The sequence below is a fragment of the Sinohyriopsis cumingii genome, chromosome 6 (assembly GCF_028554795.1).
Source record: "Sinohyriopsis cumingii isolate HCF-2022 chromosome 6, ASM2855479v2, whole genome shotgun sequence".
Taxonomy (NCBI): Eukaryota; Metazoa; Mollusca; class Bivalvia; order Unionida; family Unionidae; genus Sinohyriopsis; species Sinohyriopsis cumingii.
In genome coordinates, this window is record NC_142966.1 from 64,959,620 (window position 1) to 64,980,971 (window position 21,352).

Consider the following 21,352-nt stretch of genomic DNA (forward strand, 5'->3'; position numbering starts at 1 on the left):
AATTCAGAACTGGAATATGAATATTATTTTCTGTGGTTCAACAAGGAACAGTTGACACACCAGGACAACACTAACTATTGCATACGTCATCGTCCTCCATCTTGGATTAATTATCAGGACTCCAACTCTGATTCATTAGGACATTTTATTACTAGGACTTCTATTTTTAACTCTTGGATTATTCTTGGATTATTTTTGGATTCGATTCGTAGAACCGTAAGTTCTTTTTTTTCTTCATTTTTACCTTGTTTTTCTAGGGAAATAAATTATTTGTTAAATTTTACAAAGCTTGTTGTCTTCATTCTATTCATGTTATAGTTTTAAAGACCCTAAAACGTAACAATACAAAATAAAAATATGTCCAACGAACAATATACTTAGTAATAATATATCTGAGAAAAGACATTCCAAGCAATATATCGCTACAGTTGCCTTCAAGAAGTGGAATGCGTCCACTTTCTATGTGCATTTCCATCTGCCGCAACGTGTAAATTCACGAAAAGAAACATCGATATATAAATAATGCAACAATAACTAAACTCTTATCATGTCATTTTGAAAAATGATTATTATAATATTGTATTGCAAATGTTTATAAAAGGGGATTTTATTCACGTTTTGAATATAACTCTATTTTTGAATGATAAGATAATAAATATTTATTGCAACGAAAGTGATGACTTCACAAAAATAAAACTCTGATAAAATATATGCACCTATGCCGACCTTTTTTCATAAATTATGATTTTGCTCACGAATCCTCAAAACTAAATTGTTTTGAACATGCTGCTGTTGTTGGCGACCAAATTTCATTACAAATCGACCCACTTGTGTCCAGCAAGTTGCCAGTTTACATATCAACTTTACAGACGCACGCCACAGATGTCTGTAAAGCAGTGCATGAACGAATATGTACAATTACATGCTTGACAATCAACTCGAATCTAGGCGACTAGATAGAATGATCATGCAAAGGATTGCCTCAGGATAGCAACATATTGCTTCTGATCAACTGCGAAAACTTGACAATATTTATTTTAATTTCGTTTTCAAATGAATTGAATCGCATTATTTAGTTTCGAGTGCACAAACTTTAGCTGTCACCGGCTCTCTCATTTCACTACTGCAAAGAATAGTAAAATAATAATTTTTTTATATTTGACTCATATTAACTTTAAAAAGCACCGTATTTCTGAAACACTTTCTTGCTAGGCTTTGTAATGTAATAAAAGATCTAAAATGATGCAAGCCGTTCTATCTTGTTAAGAAAAACTTAGGCGCCTTTTACTGTTAAAGCCTTGTACTCCCTTTTTTTTCTTCACAGTTTTAAATAGCAATGGTGCTGGATATGAATCAAGATTAAGACAGGACACAATTTATAGCATTTTCAGAAACGTTCTCTCGACAACGTTTTACAGGATAATTTTACTGCCGGACATCGAGTATCCCACAATTTCAACCGTCCTATATTTAACGATACCTGGCATGAGAGCTAGGTTGATTAGGACGCTGGTACATGACAGCTGGTGATTGGTGCTGTTACCTGAAATAAAACAATTCTATGTTGTTTGTATATCTATGTTACCGTCATATGAATGCCTAACATTTCCCTCCAAGTTATTATACAAATATTGATGATAATTAAGACTGGAGGCATACACGTATATGGTTATTTTAGTTTAAAGGACTTAAAGTGGTCAAATATGGTAATATTAGAAACAAATTCTGCATAGTTAACGCATCCTATAATGACTAACAGGCTGGCCCATAGAACTTGGTCTCTGATTGTCATCACTGTAAAGGCAAGATTCTATACTGTTAATAAACTCTGGTTTTGTGTCTGTTATATAGTTTTGATAACCTTTCGCCCTGGTGTAAACATACCGACATGTTATGTGTAAGGTGCATTCGTCTTAAGCTCTGGCTTGGGTGAACATCGCTCGGGAATCTACTTTTATGCTCGATGTTATTGTTTGCAGCTTCGTACCCCGTAACAAATTCATAGCACACACACACACGCAGATATATATATATATATATATATATATATATATATATATATATATATATATATATATATATATATATATATATATATCTGTTTAGGCTTGCGTTTCCTAGCAGACTTATCAAAGACACTAATAAAGAACACAAGTGAAAGCAGCATACGTTAGTCCCGTTATGGGCATGTTCACTCAGTAATAGTAGCATTAATTTGTCAACCTGACTCTGTGTTTTCTGGTCAGTTCATAGACTGGAACGAAACCTTTTATAAAAATATTTACCTTGAATAAGTAAAGAAAACGTTACATTATTGTCACAAAGAGTGATTAAAGGAGATTATTTCATTTTCTTCCCATTTTATTCCATTGTCCTGTGGACCAAAAACATTTGAGTGTAGATAATATCCAATAAAAGAAGGGGATTTTATTTCAGCTTTGTTGTTCTTGTTGTTGTTGGGGGTTTAACGTCATTTATCAGCACAAGATAGGCTATGCATGGCGGCCAGTATAACTGATGTCGGAAGAACCCGGGAAAACCCAGGTAAGAACAATTGATGCACGTGAAGCTACTTGCGGCTGCCTCATATTCCCACATTGACCGAGACCTTGATTAGAACCCACGCAGACAGAGGTGAGAGGGCAGTGATCACTAAACGCTAGCGCTTTAGACCACGCGGCTACCCGTGGCCCCTCCAGTATATTTGAAAATCTTTCTTAACAACTAAAACGAAGCAAAGCTCTGGCTTGGGTGAACATCACTCGGGAATCTACTTTTATGCTCGATGTTATTGTTTGCAGCTTCGTACCCCGTAACAAATTCATAGCACACACACACACAGAGATATATATATATATATATATATATATATATATATATATATATATATATATATATATATATATATATATATATATATATATATATATATATATATATATATATATATATATATATATATATATTTCTGTTTAGGCTTGCGTTTCCTAGCAGACTTATCAAAGACACTAATAAAGAACACAGGTGAAAGAAGCATACGTTAGTCCCGTTATGGGCATGTTCACCCGGTAATAGTAGCATAATGTATCTTAAACAGGTTAAAAATGCCCAATACGTCGCACATTAAATCAGATAACAAAGAAGTACATACATTAAAACAGCGCATTAAAGCACATAATTCGAGCCAGTAATTACATTTTCTATATTGAAGTTCACACCTTATCAGACATTATATATTGTACACCATCAGCTTTCCACCTTTTCCGCCCAGTTGAACGTTATTAGTTGAAATGTATTTTTTATCGATATGAAAATGTTTGCAACTGGCAAGCGTTTAGCACCCCACCTTATATTAATCAACAGCATTGTGCAACCGGGAAGTCTAATATTGTATTGGTCCCTCTTTTATCGAATGTAATACCTGGATTGTTAGTCATATTTCGTTCTTAATTAGGACATAACATCCTACTCATTAGCTTCTACAAATTGGATTGCGTGGGGCAGAAACTATGTAAACAAATTATTTTGCGAGTGTTTCCCACGTTCTGCAGTAGTTTGATGAAGTTTCATATTATTTAGAGGGCTACCGTATAACATAAGCCTTGGTATATGTCCTACCTTGTTGATTTGATTTTGAGGCTCTGCAACTGGACCTGTGACATGGTATGGTCTCTACTCACGTACAAACAACAAGAAAACCTAGAGACATCTCACTGCCATCGTAAAATTGATGTAGATTTCAGATACTTATCTAACTGAAAGGAACATCTAAACCGTTTTCTTCACTGCTGAACACCAATACCGATCCTCAGTCTTAGCAAACAAAACAAATCAGTACAGAAGCAATAAACCTAATAAGATTCGTCTGGTATAGTTGAAAATTTCCCACCCATGTAGATAACGTTTTTTTACACGTTTTGCGGTATGTTGACGTACCATGGTATTATTTAGAGGCATCACGATAACTCCATCCATTGAGGATTCATTTTACTAGCCTCGACTAGATACTGACTTTTTACCCCTGGACGTTTCAACTTGAATTGGTCCCCAATAATGTACATATACATTTCATTGCCAAAGATATACCGCCGGTTGCCAGCGTACAAATTGATGCTGATTTTGGATATTTATCTGGCTAAAGGAAACATCCAACCCGGTAGCTCCACTGCCCAAGACCCACGCCAATCTACAAGTGTAACAAAAGGGGAGCAGCATACTCCTGCTACCGCTGCACGGGTCTCCACGTGAGCCTAACCTTCTTAGTTGACTCTTGTATTACATGCAAGAAAGTCAATATTTCTAGCATTTATCTTATCTATACATATTTGAGATGTTAGTGTAAGAAATTTAGAAACTTCTAGTGATAATAATTAGTATGATTCATACATCGCTGATACCGGAGACAACAACTATAATAATAATAATAATAATAATAGTAAATATATAAATTAATGTTTCTTATTATTATACGACTGAATAGAACCAGTATATCCTTTATCTAGGAAGATTATACACAGAATTATTATTTGTATTTATTTATTAATTTTTCTAGCTTCTATCCACGTTTCAATATCAATTTCGCATTTCATTTCCAGACGATAAAATAAATTAGCTGGTAGATTTCGGTCGATCACATACAATCGTTAAACATATAATACAAATGGCCAATTGGTGTCATTGTTTAACTCTTCTAGCTTCAGAGAGAAGCTTACAAACATTACTAAATAACGTTTTATCACCGGTGTATGGAGGAAACTTTATATATATATATATATATATATATATATATATATATATATATATATATATATATATATATATATATATATATATATATATATATATATATACATATATATATATGAGAGGAATCAACGCTGGGAAATAATAATTTATTTACTTATTTCAGAGAAAACACATAGCGTAGAAAATTACAAATAGATTCTAAAGCAATACACTATATGTTAACCGAAGCGATGCCGCTTAACTTTTCTGCAGAGCTGCATATAATATGTAAGGATATGTATATTCGTAATTGTGAAAATAAATATCTATGCAGTTTTCCAAGTTCGCAGTTTATTAGGCATACACATTTAATTGCAAGTGAAATAAAGAACGAACGTTTCTTCTCCATCAAAACCTAATGAGTCATTTGTGTGGCATAACTGACTGTGCATATTCACCAAATACCAGATGCTAAAAGCTTAATGGTTTGATGTCTTGAATGTTTACTATAAAGCATAGTCAGTGACCGTTCACTTTAAAAAATGTTAACAACAGACAGGAGTTCACTAAGTACATTTTACTTTTAATGACTCCTTTACTTCGACCGCCAAGAGGACCGGGTTTATTAAATATATTTGTCTTTACATGTGAAAGCAATTCCTATAGCCTCAAGAGCTCACCAAAATAAGTTCTTTTTTAAAAACCAAATCCGTGCAAAAAGTATCGATTTTGTTCAGCTTATTTAAGGTATGGAGCATTAAGTTCCGTTTTTAAATCCAACAATCCCTATGGACAAATAGAGACCGAGGAACGCATTTTATCGATGAACACCCGTTGCACTTACACCATTGATTATACTGGATACAATCGAGTGTATGTCTTTGCTTGACTATTACTATGCTTTCTGTTACCGTTACCATGTCATTGAATGAAGTATTTATCTAAATTAAAGTGGAGTGGCCTTACCTCATGTACCAAAGAATAGAACTCGCAATCTAATATCGCGCGTTCCATATCTACGCAGGTCAGCTTGTGTTAGATGCCTCTGTGTGTCTTTTGGAAAGCCATTTTCGCGACTTGATCTAGTTAATAATTTATTTAAAAAGTTGCACAAAACTAACAGAAACAGAACCTAATATGTTTGATATATTATCACATCATTCAGTTCATAAAAATGAATGGCTGACCATATCTTACGATGTAAATAAAACAGCACTGGGATCTTGGCGATATTGCTTTTGTTGTTGTTGTTGTGGGGTTTAACGCCATTTTTCAGCACGATAGGCTATACATGGCGGCCAGTATTAATGGTGGAGGAAGAACCCGGAAAACCCCGGAAAGAACCACCGACCCACGAGAAGCTACTGGCAGGCTTTCTCACATGCCCACATTGGCTGGCGATATTGCATGAGATAGTTACTCAAATGTACATGAATAATGAACTGATAATGCAACCTAAATAACCGCCTTAACATGTGCATTGGAAAGGCAATGATGTTTTTCTTGCATTAATAATTTTCACGTTACAGATTGTGCAACATTGTAAAGGCAACACACCAACCAGAGCTGTTCACGCATTGAAATATTATAAAGTATAAATGTTCACTATGCAAGACATCCTCGATCGTTACTTATAGTTTAATTCAGATAACGTTCTGAACCATCTGCGAGACGAATCGATTGGAGAATTCGAATTGGTTGCCTTAGTGAAGTTATATAACTATACTGAATGGCCAGTGCGCCTAATGGCAATACACTTCTTCTTACTCTACTTCCCCTATATACCTCCACACACTTTACCACCATCCCATCCTCGAGTATTCTCCAAAACGATTCCCTTCCCTCAAAATTTAATAATAATAATAATAATAATAATAATAATAATAATAATAATAATGATAAAAATAATAATACAAGATTGGAAAACTTGTAATCGTAAACACTGAGCATAACCGAGATGCAAATCAAGACATGTTTTATATTTTTGTTTTAATTATTAACCTAGCGGTAGGCGAAAGAGAGAGCTAAAGAAAAAGCAAGTAGACCTAAATGATCACTATGTTATATATATATATATATATATATATATATATATATATATATATATATATATATATATATATATATATATATATATATATATATATATATATATATATATATATATATACATACATACATACATACATACATACATACATATATCTGTCCATGATTTTAGATATTACTTTAAGATAACGGACATATATTAGCCTTTAGTACCCTAGAAGTTTCTAGAAGAGATCCTAAATTTTTGTTTTGTTTGTAAGTTATAAATCGATTGTTTACTGATGTCTGAGATCAAAGTCTAGATTTTACAGCAATATAGAATGTTCTAGAAGCGAACTTGTTTACGATTTTGATGGGAATCATATTGTGTCTTATGTTCCTATGTAAGGTTCTGAAATGAACAAAATGATTCATTTCTATCATTAATTTCAGGTGTGCTCTGATTTAACGCGAGGGGAATATTTTATTTAAAATTTATTCATAGTCAATACAAAGTGCTCATTGAAATTTCGACTAAATTACAATTTGAGGATAAGTCTGCATTCATTCAAGGATATTCTGGATTGTGATAATTCAAGCTTGTTCAGCTCAGTCAAAGTATTATCACATCAGCACCTTCAATACTTGAATGCATTTGGAACACTATGCTTCTCCACTTGTGATAAAACTTTAGTATTATTTGGTATTGAATTTACAATAATCTTGGCTGCTTTTAAGTTTTCACTTTGTATTCTAGGGAAATACATTATTTTGGGGAATTTCACTCATCCTATTGGTTTTTTTTTACTTAGGTTAAGATTATAGGTAAAACTCAAATTGTAACAACAGTGAACTTTGGATTCCCAAGATTGATGTAGAACATAAATGAGTCAAATGCCTATTTTTATAGATTTTCACTTGACCAACACTGTAATATAATGTGAAGATTTCCAACCGAAAAATCTAGTCTAACTGTAAATAAGACTGGCCTTGGACCCTTGCGATGAAACTATTCTGTTTAAACTATACAATCGTGGACAAAAGTTTGCAATGTACACAGTTTGCAACTTACAATAATTGGTAAAATATAAGAACACAATATCAATGACAATTACAGTACACAACTGTTCATTACCTCATCTTATACTTGATGTTTGATTTTTTAATCAGTTAATCTCGTCAGTCCTTCATTAAATGTATGATCACTTGTTACAATTCTGTGTCTTTGTTTGAATATTATCAAGCTTGTTTTATGTTGTATCTGTCACATAGATCGTATGGAAGTAACTTTTTCATGGTATTCTGACTGCCGACATAAATTCGAGTTTCCTCTAACTGCTGTATCTATATATTAATAAATAATAAATGTTACAGGACGGAATCCGATGTTATTCATGTTATGCCTCATACGCTCAGGGACAATGATCACTGTTAAATTAGTTTGATTATAAATGACTAAAGTGTTATCACACGTCCAATCAGATGAAGAGAAAAGAACATTAGATTTGAACAACGAATACGGTGTGCCAAGGGATCCGGTGCCTACATTTTAAGTATTGACATACACACTTTAATCATGCTTTATATTCCTATACATCAACTTTTCATCTTGTGTCTCGAATAAAAAGTTACTCATTGAAATATAAATTGTTATTGGTACAGAAATGTTTAAAATTCATGAACTTGTTTGCACCCCACCGAAAGTCGATACATTAATCAAAATCAACCGGGAAGTCTAATCTTTGATTGGTCCGTTACGTTATCGCTCGCTATACCTGCATTGCTAGATACATTACATTCTTGATTGGGAAAAGCATTTCCGTCCATCCCCTTCTTCAAATGGAATACTTGGGGCAGGAAATGAATCAAAAGAAGGTAAGATACACCATTACATCATAAGCAGGATCGATTATAATAATTGTCATTATCAGCAACGTTAAACGTCACCCTCAAGGTAATTAACACCTTTAATAATTTCATTCATTTTCCACAACTTTGGAAAATATTTCCATGAAATATGTCGATAAAGAAAGTCAAATGAAGTATCGTGTTTGCTTTTGCCTAACATTTTCCTTTGAACAGTGAATGCAGACAAAATATCTATCTGACCCGTATGTCGTATATGAAAATGTGATACGTTTCTAGTTCAGAGCAGAAAGAGCAAGATTGTTTTGTGCGATAATATACTGTTTTTGTAAGGATGAAATAGAGATAGAGGAGTGAAATGGTGAAGGTGCACTTGCAAGACAGTTACTGAATGATTCGAGAGCTCTCCGTCATTGGGAGAGACAAACGACACCCACTAAGCAAATGCTAAACACAGACGTGACGAGTCTTTGGATTAAGTGCAGAAGCAATGAATTCCAAAATAAACACTACCTTATATGAGATACCACAATATGTGCTGAAGATAATATTTTATCCCGGTTAAGTATTTGCGCGGAAGAATTTATAATGGAAATGTTCTGACGATGTTGTAGCTTGACACTGAACATGAGATATAATAATAATAATAATAATAATAATAATAATAGGAGCGTAGGATATAGGATTATCGTTTTGAGGACGTGGTGTCGTACACATGTAGGCATCGGGTCTGTGTGACGCAGCTCCTTGAGTGGACACTGAACCTATTGCACATTAAGCGTTTGTAGCGGATACTTTTAGGCAAGTATTATGTTAAGAAAACTTTCTCAAGTAAACGTTACGGTTGATTCGGGCACATGTCTTGGGTGTGAAAACAGGAGAGATAGAAAAGGAAAACAATTGTATTATAGACTAACATTAGATTGAAAAAGTACTGTTACAATAGAATCGAAACTCATCGTGTCTAGTAGAAGAACTGCTATGAATCTCAGAAAAATGCATACCGAACCTTGCCATTTCTGTACATACATAACACAAATATCTTACACTCTCTTACGTATTTTTCCCTATGTACCAACCAATGTTTTCTTTTTTTATTACTATTTTGTTGTAGAAATTTAGATTGGAAAAATTGAATAAATGGAACTTAATACTTTTCACCTTCAGGATTCCATATTGTGTATATATGGAGAACAGCGAAAATGCACTATCATACAATTTTAGAAGATTGCTAAATTGACAATTATTTATATCAGTTTGGCAGTTGTAAAAGGATGATTTACTTTATATTTGCTTGACCTGCCATGAATTAAACTCTTTTACGAATTATGTTGTACATACAGTATAGTGTCTTTTAAAAACTGTTAGTGTTCTTGATATCATAACTTATTAAAAAAAATGTTCCAGATGGGATTTTACACAGACTCATTTTATGTGAATGCTATTTTTAAAACTACGTTCTCAGCATTGCTCAATTCACTATATAGAAAATAAAAAGAAATGGCACCTATATATACCATACGTATGAGAATTTAAAAAACTCGAAAAGTCAGTTTTCCTGTGAAATACATACATACATACATACATACATACATACATACATACATACATACATACATACATACATGCATACATACATACATACATACATACATACATACATATATGCATGCATACAGACAGGCATTCATGCATGCATACATAATTTCGTATTTATTATTTATTTATTTATCTATTTATTTATTAGTTTATTTAAATTTATTTACTCATAATTACGTTAAAGGTTCCATATGAGGAAGGTTTTGATTTACAGAAATTTGCTGGCTCACGTCAACAGAGTTATCTACATGCGCATATAAACCCAGTTTACCCGGCTGTCTCTGATGTTATGATTGGAATGCAATCACCAGCACCACGTATGAACAACATCGGAATGCTAACCCACTCTGAGAAAAAGGAGCGGTTAAAGTTTCCATCTGAAGGAGGTTTCTATGTACAGAAATCTGCAGGCGCACGTCAACAGAGATATCTCCAAGGGTATAAAAACCAGGCTTATCCGGGTGTCTCTAATGGCAGAATTGTAATGCAATCACCAGCACCACATATAAATAACAGAGGTGTCCGAACCAACACTGTGAAAAAGGAAAGGAAATGCAATAGAACATTAATTATATTTGTTTCCGTTTGTGCTGCATTGCTATTGGGCGGCGTAATCACATCAGTAGTATGTTCTGTCCCCAAAGGTACATTAAGTAATCTATCACTAAATCGTTTTTGCATCTTACAAATATTATACATCCCGATGAGCAACAATAGTGGAATTACAATGCTTTTATTGAAATGTTTTTATTTAAGACTTGAAATATCAACAATGCATCTTATTTCTATCATATGTAATATGTCTGAAATATTTGCATGCCTATATATATATATATATATATATATATATATATATATATATATATATATATATATATATATATATATATATATATATATATATATATATATATATATATATATATATATATATATATATATATATATATATATATATATATATATTAGCTTTGCTTCCCAGAAAGGTTTACTATGTATGCTTTTTTAATCATAAATTCCAAATTCAATTTAAATAGGAAGGGCATTGTAAGACTCTAAAACGGCTTAGAAATATATCTGTGTTTCTCATTATTTGCCTGGCTTTGTGCTACAACAGTTCATCTAAAAACGGTTATAAATATTGACTCCTTCTATAGATAGCTTTATTATTTCCTTTTACGTCTTCCCCACGGATTTTGGTAATAACGTGTCCTCATCGGAATACAACACGTTGAATGCATATCTGACTTGAATACCTTTTTTTTTTGGAGGGGTACCAAACATATGCCTCCCCCCTAATTATCAAGAAAAGTGTATTTATATGTTTTCGTACCCCCTAATATCTATCGTTTTGTGCTTTTTATTAAAATAATTTCGTTCCAAAAATGTTATTTAGATATAGGTTTGAGCAGGGTGTTTATTCCTAATGTGTGAAGAACCCAGACTGTTTTTCTATCTAAGGAGTTGTTCATCCAGCCAGGGGCTTCATTGTACGAGGCGGAGCCCATTCCTCTATATTTTACAGTGATCTTTGCCAAGGATCTCCTAAGTCCTGTGTTAGCTCTGTGTGTATTTGCAATATTGTTTGTATGCTATATATTTTGTTGTAAGGACGGCAGCGGTATCAAATTTTAACTATTCATTGGGATTCCCACGGGCCTTTCTACTTCGCGTAGCGCCTTCTGACATAGCCCTGTGATATATTGGGTTTCCCTTTTGTGTTGGTGCTGTTATTTGTTAGTTTCGTTTTAGAGAGATATCTGAGGTTTATTATTTATTTTGTTTGTGTACTATGATTTAAATTTTGATCATATGGTAACCGCAGACAAAGGTCGAGGCCTAGTCCGCACACAAGCCCGAACCGCCTCTAAGCGGGCGGTATACCCGGTCTATTCCTTCCGCAGTTATTTAGATATATTCTAGTACATTTAATATTTATTATATTTAAGTTTATTAAAATATACATACAATATTTAAAATGTATGTAGAACTTGTCCAGAGACCCTCTCTCCCTCCCAGGATGGGTGGACCCTGGCCCACGTACTAGCTGGTACCGCCACTAATTGGCAGTCAACCAGTTCTAATCCTAATTTACCACACTCTTTCCCATCTTACTCCCCAATTTTCTTGTTCCACTTTACACCTAACATGTTTTGTTAAATCATCATTAACCCATTCATATGTTTTAGTTTTTTCTAGCTCCCATAATTCCCTTTGGTCTCTAAATTTAAGAATAATTTCTTTGATACATCTAAAGTGTCTTGGTACTTCTATTATTTTTTAAAGAAGGATGTTTCTATATATATCAGTTCGCTTGGTCAAGGAATATTTTCTGAATTTTTGGTAGAATTCTGATGTAGGTTCCTCATGAAATGTATCCATACATTCTACCAAGAACTATATACTACACATAATATTGATAATAATGTTATAACTGACTATTTTAAAGATTCCCAATGTGAGATGATCTCGTCAGAACACAAGGACAAGTGTGACGATTTCATATCGAGTGAAGAAATAATAAAAACTATGAGATCCCTGGCGAAATGGATATCATCTCACATTTGGGAATCTTTAAGATAGTCAATTATAACATTATTATTAATATTTTGTGTAGTATATAGTTATTGGTAGTATCTATGGATACATTTCATAATTATGTTTGTGATTTGAATATCAAGCATGTTCTATGTTGCAAAGTATAACTGTTGGGTTTAAAGGTGGCATTTAGGTTATTCATTTGTCCATATATGTAGTGATCTTTCGTGAACTAAATTTGGTATAGAAGCATCAAGCTGAAGAGAAAAATATTTAGGAGAATTAACGTATGGTACAAGTAAAAGGAAATTTTTAACGGTTTAATAAAATATTTCACAGTACGCGTGCATCATGCTACGAATGCCGTATTGACTATTGTATAGTAATAATTTTTGAAAACATATAACCTATTTATATCACCATGGGGTGAAGTAAAATGTATAAATATATTTCACATCTTTTTCAGCTCCATCAAATGAAGATCCCAGTGCAGAATCCTCGAAAAGTAGGTTTGTCTGAAACAAATTAGGCACCGAAAGAAAAAAACTACTCCAACATAAACAAAAGATAATCTCAAGGATATACATAGAGGGCCTCCCATGCCAGATTGGGTTTTGACTTGAGTTTTCTTAATCTGTTTACAATATTTGCTATTTTTAGAAGTTGGGGATTTGGGAGGCTTAAACCTCCCCTTGTCTTATCTATTTATAGTTTCGTTATTTAGATAATGCATTTTAAAATTCCAAATAAGTTCAATTATTTCGTGATCTAAATTCTTTAGGCCCAGATATCTACATTTTCTTTTATCTTTCTCATCATGTGTATGTAGTTATCTATCTCTGAATTCTTCCTGAAGACTATTCCAAGGAACTTATCCTTATCTTTAATCAAGTGAGATAGAGTCCAGGGTTGTTGCCCCTCCTTTATTTTTAAGATCTCTGTTTTCTCGTGATTAATATTTTATCCGGACGGTTTCCCCAAAATTTTCAAATTCTTGTTGAAGATGATCAAAGCAAATTACGTCCTTAATAAAGTTGGTACAATCATCTGCATGCTGGAGCACTTTTATTTCCTCCCTTAAATTCGGGATTAATATCTCTTCGATTTTTGGATTGTTTCTTATTTTGTGGCTTCGTATTTCAATTGCTATTACATATAATATCATAGACAGTGGGCATCCCTGCCTCGCTGATCTTTGTATTTCACATACGTCTGTAAGAGCTCCATTTACCTGCACTCTTAAAGTTATTCCATTATACAGGATTTCGGTCTACTTTCGAAAGTTGTCTCCGAAACCAAATGTTTCAGCACCTTTTTGCATATAGTTATGTTCTAATCTGTCAAAGGCTTTCTCTTGATTAAAGAGTACCGTGGCAACCGTTTGCCTTGTTTCATTTATATAATCCATTACTGGTTTTATATTTGAAACATTATTTTGTATGTACCTCCCTTTTTCTATGCAACCCTGGTTTTCATTAGTTATTCTTCCCTCCCATATTCATTGTTAGATAATATACGGCAAAGAATTTTATGATCTTTGTTTGGGAGGGATATAGGTCTTCAATTTCTCATCTCTTCTCTGTTGCCATTCCTTGATTAATTAGTGTGATGTTTACTTCTTTCGGTGTTTTATTCATCCCTCCCTCTACAAAATATTGCTATATAATGATTCCACAATCGGTGCCAACTCAACTTGGAAATCTTGGTAGAATGCTGAAGTGAGTCCGTCTTTCCCTGGAGATTTCCATTTCGCCAGGGATCTTATCGTTTTTATTATTTCTTCACTCGAAATGAAATCGTCACACTTGTCCTTGTGTTTTGACGAGATCATCTTACATTGGGAATCTTTAAAATAGTCGGTTATAACATTATTATTAACATTTTGTGTAGTATATAGTCCTTGGTAGTATATATGGGTACATTTCATAATTTCTTTCGGTTGTTTAAGATTCGAATATCAGGGATACTTTCTGTTGCAAAGTATAACTGTTGGTTTTAAAGGTGGTATTTAGGTTAGTCATTTGTCCATATATGTAATGGTATGTCTTGAACTAAATTTGGTACAGAAGCATCAAAATGAAGAAACAAAATATTTAGGATAATTATTCCATGGTGCAAGTAAAAGGAAAATTTTTAAGGTTTAATAAAATATTTTACAGTACGCGTGCAGCATGCGCCGAATGCCATATTGACTATTGAATAGCAATATTTATTGAAAACATATAACCTATTTATATCACGATGAGTGGAAGTAAAATGTATACATTTATACATTAATTTCTCATCTTTTTCAGCTCCATCAAATGAACATCCAAGTGCAGAATCCTCTAAAGGTAGGTTTGGCTGAAACACATTAGACACCGAAAGAAATAAAACTACTCCAACATAACAACAGATAATCTCAATGGCGTTTATATTTCTCATACATTTAATATATTGTTAATGTTCCAACGATGGTGATTGTAAATTTCCATTGCAATTATCCTGTAATTGCTTATCCCCAAAACAGTTTGCACACACACACACACACACAGAACGGTAACAAATACATTTCCCGGTAGTCCGAGACTTCAAATAATTAGCATCCGGCTACCATGTGTATCACAATTACAGCCTAATATGGCAATGTGATATAGACATTTATTAGCGTGCATGTATCATAATCACAGCCCAGTGGGGAATCTAGATGTCGACGGCAATGACTTATAGTGAATCTAAATACTCAAGTCAACAAATCATTATTTTGGCAACCTGATGATGTCACTTTTTATTTGTGCAAACTGTTAATACTTGTTTGAGATTTGATATTACTCTTCAGCGTCAACCATGCACAAAATATTTAAGTTCCTGTCGTCACATTGGGAGTAAAGAGTGGCTAATGCCAGATGTTATGTTTATTTATGTCACTGATTAGCGTGTTGCAAAATTACACAAAGGGGAAATAAATACGAAATCAGCCTTACACTAAAACTGTAATTGTTTTGAATCCCTCTACATCATACAGAGCACATTTATCGTAGTATAACTAATGTGTTGATGTCTTCTCACGGCGAATAATCTTCCTTAATTGTATACACTCTAATGATATATATTTACACTGTGCTACTTATGACTAACTTTTAATCCATAATGAAATGCAGATTGATACTTAAATTACATCAACGGACACGTTACTTTCAATGACACATTCATTTGAGCATAAGGGAAATGCCAACATCGTCAGGATGAAATAAAGTCAAATAATGTACAAAGCCAAAATGAAACTTTAATAAACGAAAACAAAACATAGTCTTGTGAAAAACAACAAAAACGCATTTTGGCTCAAGGTTAAGGTTTATATCAGGAATAAACCTTATAAAATGCTGTAAATAATAGTAATTATATACTAGTAAATAAGACTGACTGTATGCAGAATACTGAGGCATATTTAAAACTAATACTTACAAGATGTTAAATGTGCTCCAGGAGCATACTGGGAAACTGTGGAGTCATAAATATTAAAATCCGGATGTTTGCTTTGCTATCATTTACTTAGATATAAAGCTAATGTGATTAGAGTTTCGCGTCCAAATATTATTTTTAGTCGGTATGATTCATTTTATTTCTTAGATCACCAATACAGCCACTATTATCCAAATATTTTTAATTATGAGCAGTAAATCTCTCTTGCCGATATCAGCTGTATTCTTTAACAAATACTGTCTTTTATGGGCGGCAGATCGTTCTTCACGTTTCCATATAATTTCACTAGCTTAATACTATCAATGGATTTTAGACTGATATCAGATATTGTATAAACTTAATACTGTCAATAACAGGCTGTAGATACCTTTTTGTCAGTTCCATATATGGATTAATCTGGTTGAGCCATACATTTCTTGGACTCGATTTGAAAAAATGTAACCATTCAGACATAAAGTTCCTATTGGTTTCCTATAATAACGATTGCGAATAAACCGAGAGCAAAGTGGCTTCTCCGGCGATGCCGCCAATAGCATCTATTACCACACACATGACAGTGTATTTCACGATCAGCGCGGTTCTCTTGACGGCTTCATCTAGCAATTGTTGTTCAGCTGGGATTATTTTCTCGCACGGGTAACATTGAGGACCCATAATAGTTTTTCAATAAATAATAGAATTGCTTAGTATAATTAGTTCATATGCCGACCTCGACCAAGTGCAACACGCACACGCTCTGCTAACCAAATATTATTTTTCCTTGAAAAAAGAACTCTCATAAAAATATAGAAGTTATCTACTTGAGGAATATTTACTTTCCCGGTGATTGTGATTTATTGGGGCATATCATCACGTTCACGTAAATTCGTGTAGATGAAAATATTTAATAATAAGTTGAAACCACCGGTCTGGTCTTTGCTCAAGAACTGTTAACCAAACAAGTGCGTCTTCGTTGAACATCAGTAGAAGTATTTTTATATTGGTGTAATATATCTGCTGTGAACTTTAACTGTGGTGTGTTCAGCGACGAATTACACTCCCTCGTTGAAGAAACAATCCGTGAGTATTTTTATGCCTTGTGGTGCAGTTAATGATTGAACGCTTTCACGTGTTAATGCAATAATGAGTTGGTATTGGCTTATTAGGGTATTTCCAACAGCTGATTTCTACTTGGCCCTTAACAATTTTGTATTTGCGTATATATCTAGGTCCTTTAGTGCAACATTTTTAAAACAGATATTAATCAACAAGTAGAACAAAATTGCTATTGATGAGCTAAACCAACACATCGGCAACCTCATCACAAGTCATTAGTATTCCCGAATTCACTGATCACTGACAAATTGACCGCAACAGAGCGCCGCCGCAGTCTCATACCAACTTCGTGAATGAAAATATTCGATGTTCTCAGTTTTCTAGTTCGATCCTCAAAAATCCCACTAAAGTCACGATCAACATAAAAACAAACTGGTTGCTAAACTTAGTCAAAACCCCTCTGGTATTTAGGCCTGGCCAAATCCACATCAGCGCTGCATCATTGGTTGATCGGATGCTACAGCTGTTCGATTGATAGGATTATTCTGACAATCGGACCAGCTTCATCCTACGTAACATCATTATGGTTGGTTGCTGCTCCAACTGCAAATATTTGTTCAAAATCCACTGTGAGTCTTCCCGTTCGGCCTGTTATTAAGTAAACATATCTTTCACGTATTCGACATTGTTACAACTGCGTAGAAGCTTTAGTCGAGTTGGAGCGGCTTGTATACCCAACTATGTTCCTTTTATTATCATATACATTTGATTACACTTGCGCGATACTTGCGCAGCCGATCGGTGAAGTCAGTAGTGAGTAAACTATATGAGTTCTTGGTGACCACCACAATCATATTCATATATTTATCATACGAATGTCGGCAACACACTGGGCCAATCGAATGCCTCACAATATCATCAACATACTATAATTATCACGAATTATTTTAGTTTCTTGTAATTATCGTTATTTTACATAGATCACGTCTGTGTCTTTGCGTCGAACTCGGGAAACTATTATTGCTGGGTTATCTTGGTGTTAAAGCATCACATCTTCGTACATGACAGACTACTTGCACTCGAATCAAGATCTTCAACGGTGGAAAGTTTACTTCTTAGTGAGTACATCATAACATGATTGATTGTCCACCCACGGCTCAGTTATATGCAGGCGGTCCCACGTTCACCTCCCCATCATATTATAACAAGAGTTGGATTTTTCTTGATCAAGCCTGACCCAATGATTGTTGCGTGAACTGAATTTGGAAATAAGGAGTATCTAGATATATCGTAACAAAGCTTGTGTTGTTTGGGCCGAGCCTGGTACTCGTCTTGATATGCGACATTATTCTAACACCCAATCAAAACCTGATGAAGCTTCATGTTATCGCCACGGTCATGCGTACCAATCATCCGACGTCAGCTTGCTGATGTAGTTTGGTGAAAACTTATCTGTGTATTATTATTATTTATATTTGACGATGTTTTAACTGTTCAGTCACATACACAAGCAGGTGAGTGAAAGCTAACCTGAAGTTTTCGTCCTCACACTAAGGACTTTATCGACAGACCGATTTAATGTTGAGCGATGTTAACAGATTATCCCAGATGTACGGCAAGTTGTAACGGATCCCATTCCTGTTCAATGACGTTTTGTGCGCACGGATGTAGATCGATTCTATAACCCCACGCTCACTCCAGGCTTATTATTTTTACTGAGCTGCAAGTTACATCATGGCTTTGGCAAATACGTCTGATGCGCCGTGATACTGCAGACGAACTTAAAGCTAGTCTTCTATGTTCATTAAATACCGCTTTCAATGTCCTTTCCGCTTCCCCAATATAGTCGTGATGGCACTGACGTTCACCCTTTACTTCACACTTAATGTGATAGATAGGTCCACAAATATCTTTCGTATCAGAATTCTTATCCTTTTGGTGAACTAGCATCTGCTTTAGGGTCCGGTACCGATTGCTACACACATTCATTTTGTGTCATTGAAAAATGCGCTACAGGCATTCTGAGTACCTTTTACATATGGTAGGTATCCACTACATTTTGAATCTATTCTTCCAGTTAATCCACTCTTCCCGGTATTGTTATTAGAACTATCTTTAGGTCTGTTGGAAACCTTCTGAATAATAACAACTCTTGGCTCTCCCAGTAGAGTATTTGTGAAAGAATAATTACAAGTCACTCCTTGAAATGCAGAACAACCACCGAAGTCTATTTTAATACGCTTGTGTATGTTTGCTATTGAGATTACACTCGAAGTGAGTGATCAATAACTTTGGTTTTTTTTATGAAAGTGCATCCCAAGCCATTCGGAATTACGTAATTTACGGAATAAAACTGATATCAGTGTCACGAAACGTCGTGAAGAGATCAGCGAGCAAAATTAATTCTCTTTTCAGTTTAAAATCGTGATATTTGTCATTGTTTTGGCATTTAAATGCGGGCTAGACTATGTTTGCATGTTCATAGTAATTTTTTGTTTTGCTGGGAGAAGTTCGTAATTGCAGATTGCATGCGTTGTGAGCATATCATCTATGTGAGCCAGTGATTTGACTGTGATCTTGTTCTTTTTTGACAATGGAGTTGAAATTACCATTACTGTTCGAGCAATGACCGTCATAGAAAACTCACGAATGCCATAATTAATCATGAATGAACATATCTGCCAGTGAATAAAGCTATTGATTGACACATTTCGCCGTAACCTAGAACATTTAAGAAGAACCTCAATCATGTTTAAGGCTCTAGAGCCCTAGACGCTATACAATATTGGTGGTTCATTTTGCACTTAACTTCGGAAAACATTGTAAATGAAACCGAACTTACGATGGGAATAGATGCGCCCCCACTACCCTATGATAAGCCAATATAAGTATAACCTAACAGTTCATGGCAAGATTAGGTACGTTTCCATACATGTTTCTGTGTCAGCCTACATAATCTTGGAAAAATAATTCTGCCTCTCTTAAATATTTCCTGGTGCTTTCACCAGCCAATTAATTGGAGTAGCCTTATTATACTGGCCAGTATAGACTTTGGCTAGCTCTTGTATGAAGACGAGAAATGTTCATTTTCTTTTATAGAAACAGACACTACAAATTAATACATGTGTTGATTTAGGCAAGAAATCACTATTTCTGTTTAAGGTCGGCAAGCAGAATAAGTTATTTTTCTTGTCTAGTACATCTTCATGCAAGAACTAGCCTGAATGACTAGAACACAACAGCGGTCTAAACATAATACGGCCTGATGATAGGCTGCTTCTTAGCAACCACTGCAATGAACCTATGTTCATGGTCATATGGTGGGTCTGTAATTTACTTACGTATAAAGGTTGTGTGTGTGATACAGTCCAATAATACGACGCGAACGTTGACGCAGATCATTTTCGTAACAAATATTCATGGACTAGGTCGTGACCTGACCTTGTAATTGCTCGAGACCGTGATATTGGACGTGGTTGTGGTGGCGATTGTCTTGCATTTCTATTTGCACATTAAAATCTCAATATAGTGTACCTGTAGTCGTGTTAAAGGAACTCTCTTGGTTAATGAACTAGGTCACAGCCGTGAAACCAGTATGATTATCATCTTGCATAAACGTCTGTTGGTAACTATCAGAGGTTATAAACCACGGTTTGGCGTGTTATGACAATAATGGCACATAGGTACCATTAACGAAATGTTCTATTTCAGAGTGCCCTAATGACATGTTCTTCTGTAGCGCTGATAAAAAATGCATTAAACATTTGAAATTATGTGACTTGGAACCAGATTGTTTAGATGGATCAGACGAGGATCTTGGCATTTGTGGTAAGTCGACATTATTCTTCTATAAAGGTGTCATTCTTTAAAATAATTATAAATCACATGGTATACCTTCAATATACATTTGGTGGTCAATATATATATATATATATATATATATATATATATATATATATATATATATATATATATATATATATATATATATATATATATATATATATATATATATATATATATATATATATATATATATATATATATATATATATATATATATATATATATATATATGATGAGCCTTACGGAAATAGTT

General features: G+C 34.1%; 1 protein-coding gene across 1 annotated transcript in view; it reads left to right on the forward strand.

The window, feature by feature from the left end:
• The first annotated feature begins 8,558 nt into the window (after nucleotides 1-8,558).
• LOC149797104 (enteropeptidase-like) overlaps nucleotides 8,559-21,352 on the forward strand; it is a 58,697-nt gene continuing 45,903 nt past the window's right edge. The window contains exons 1-5 of the mRNA XM_089960341.1: nucleotides 8,559-8,628; nucleotides 10,433-10,862; nucleotides 13,223-13,261; nucleotides 15,051-15,089; nucleotides 20,965-21,081. Coding sequence (XP_089816467.1) covers nucleotides 8,593-8,628; nucleotides 10,433-10,862; nucleotides 13,223-13,261; nucleotides 15,051-15,089; nucleotides 20,965-21,081 — 661 coding nt within the window. The 5' untranslated portion in view covers nucleotides 8,559-8,592. The remainder of the gene's footprint in view (nucleotides 8,629-10,432; nucleotides 10,863-13,222; nucleotides 13,262-15,050; nucleotides 15,090-20,964; nucleotides 21,082-21,352) is intronic.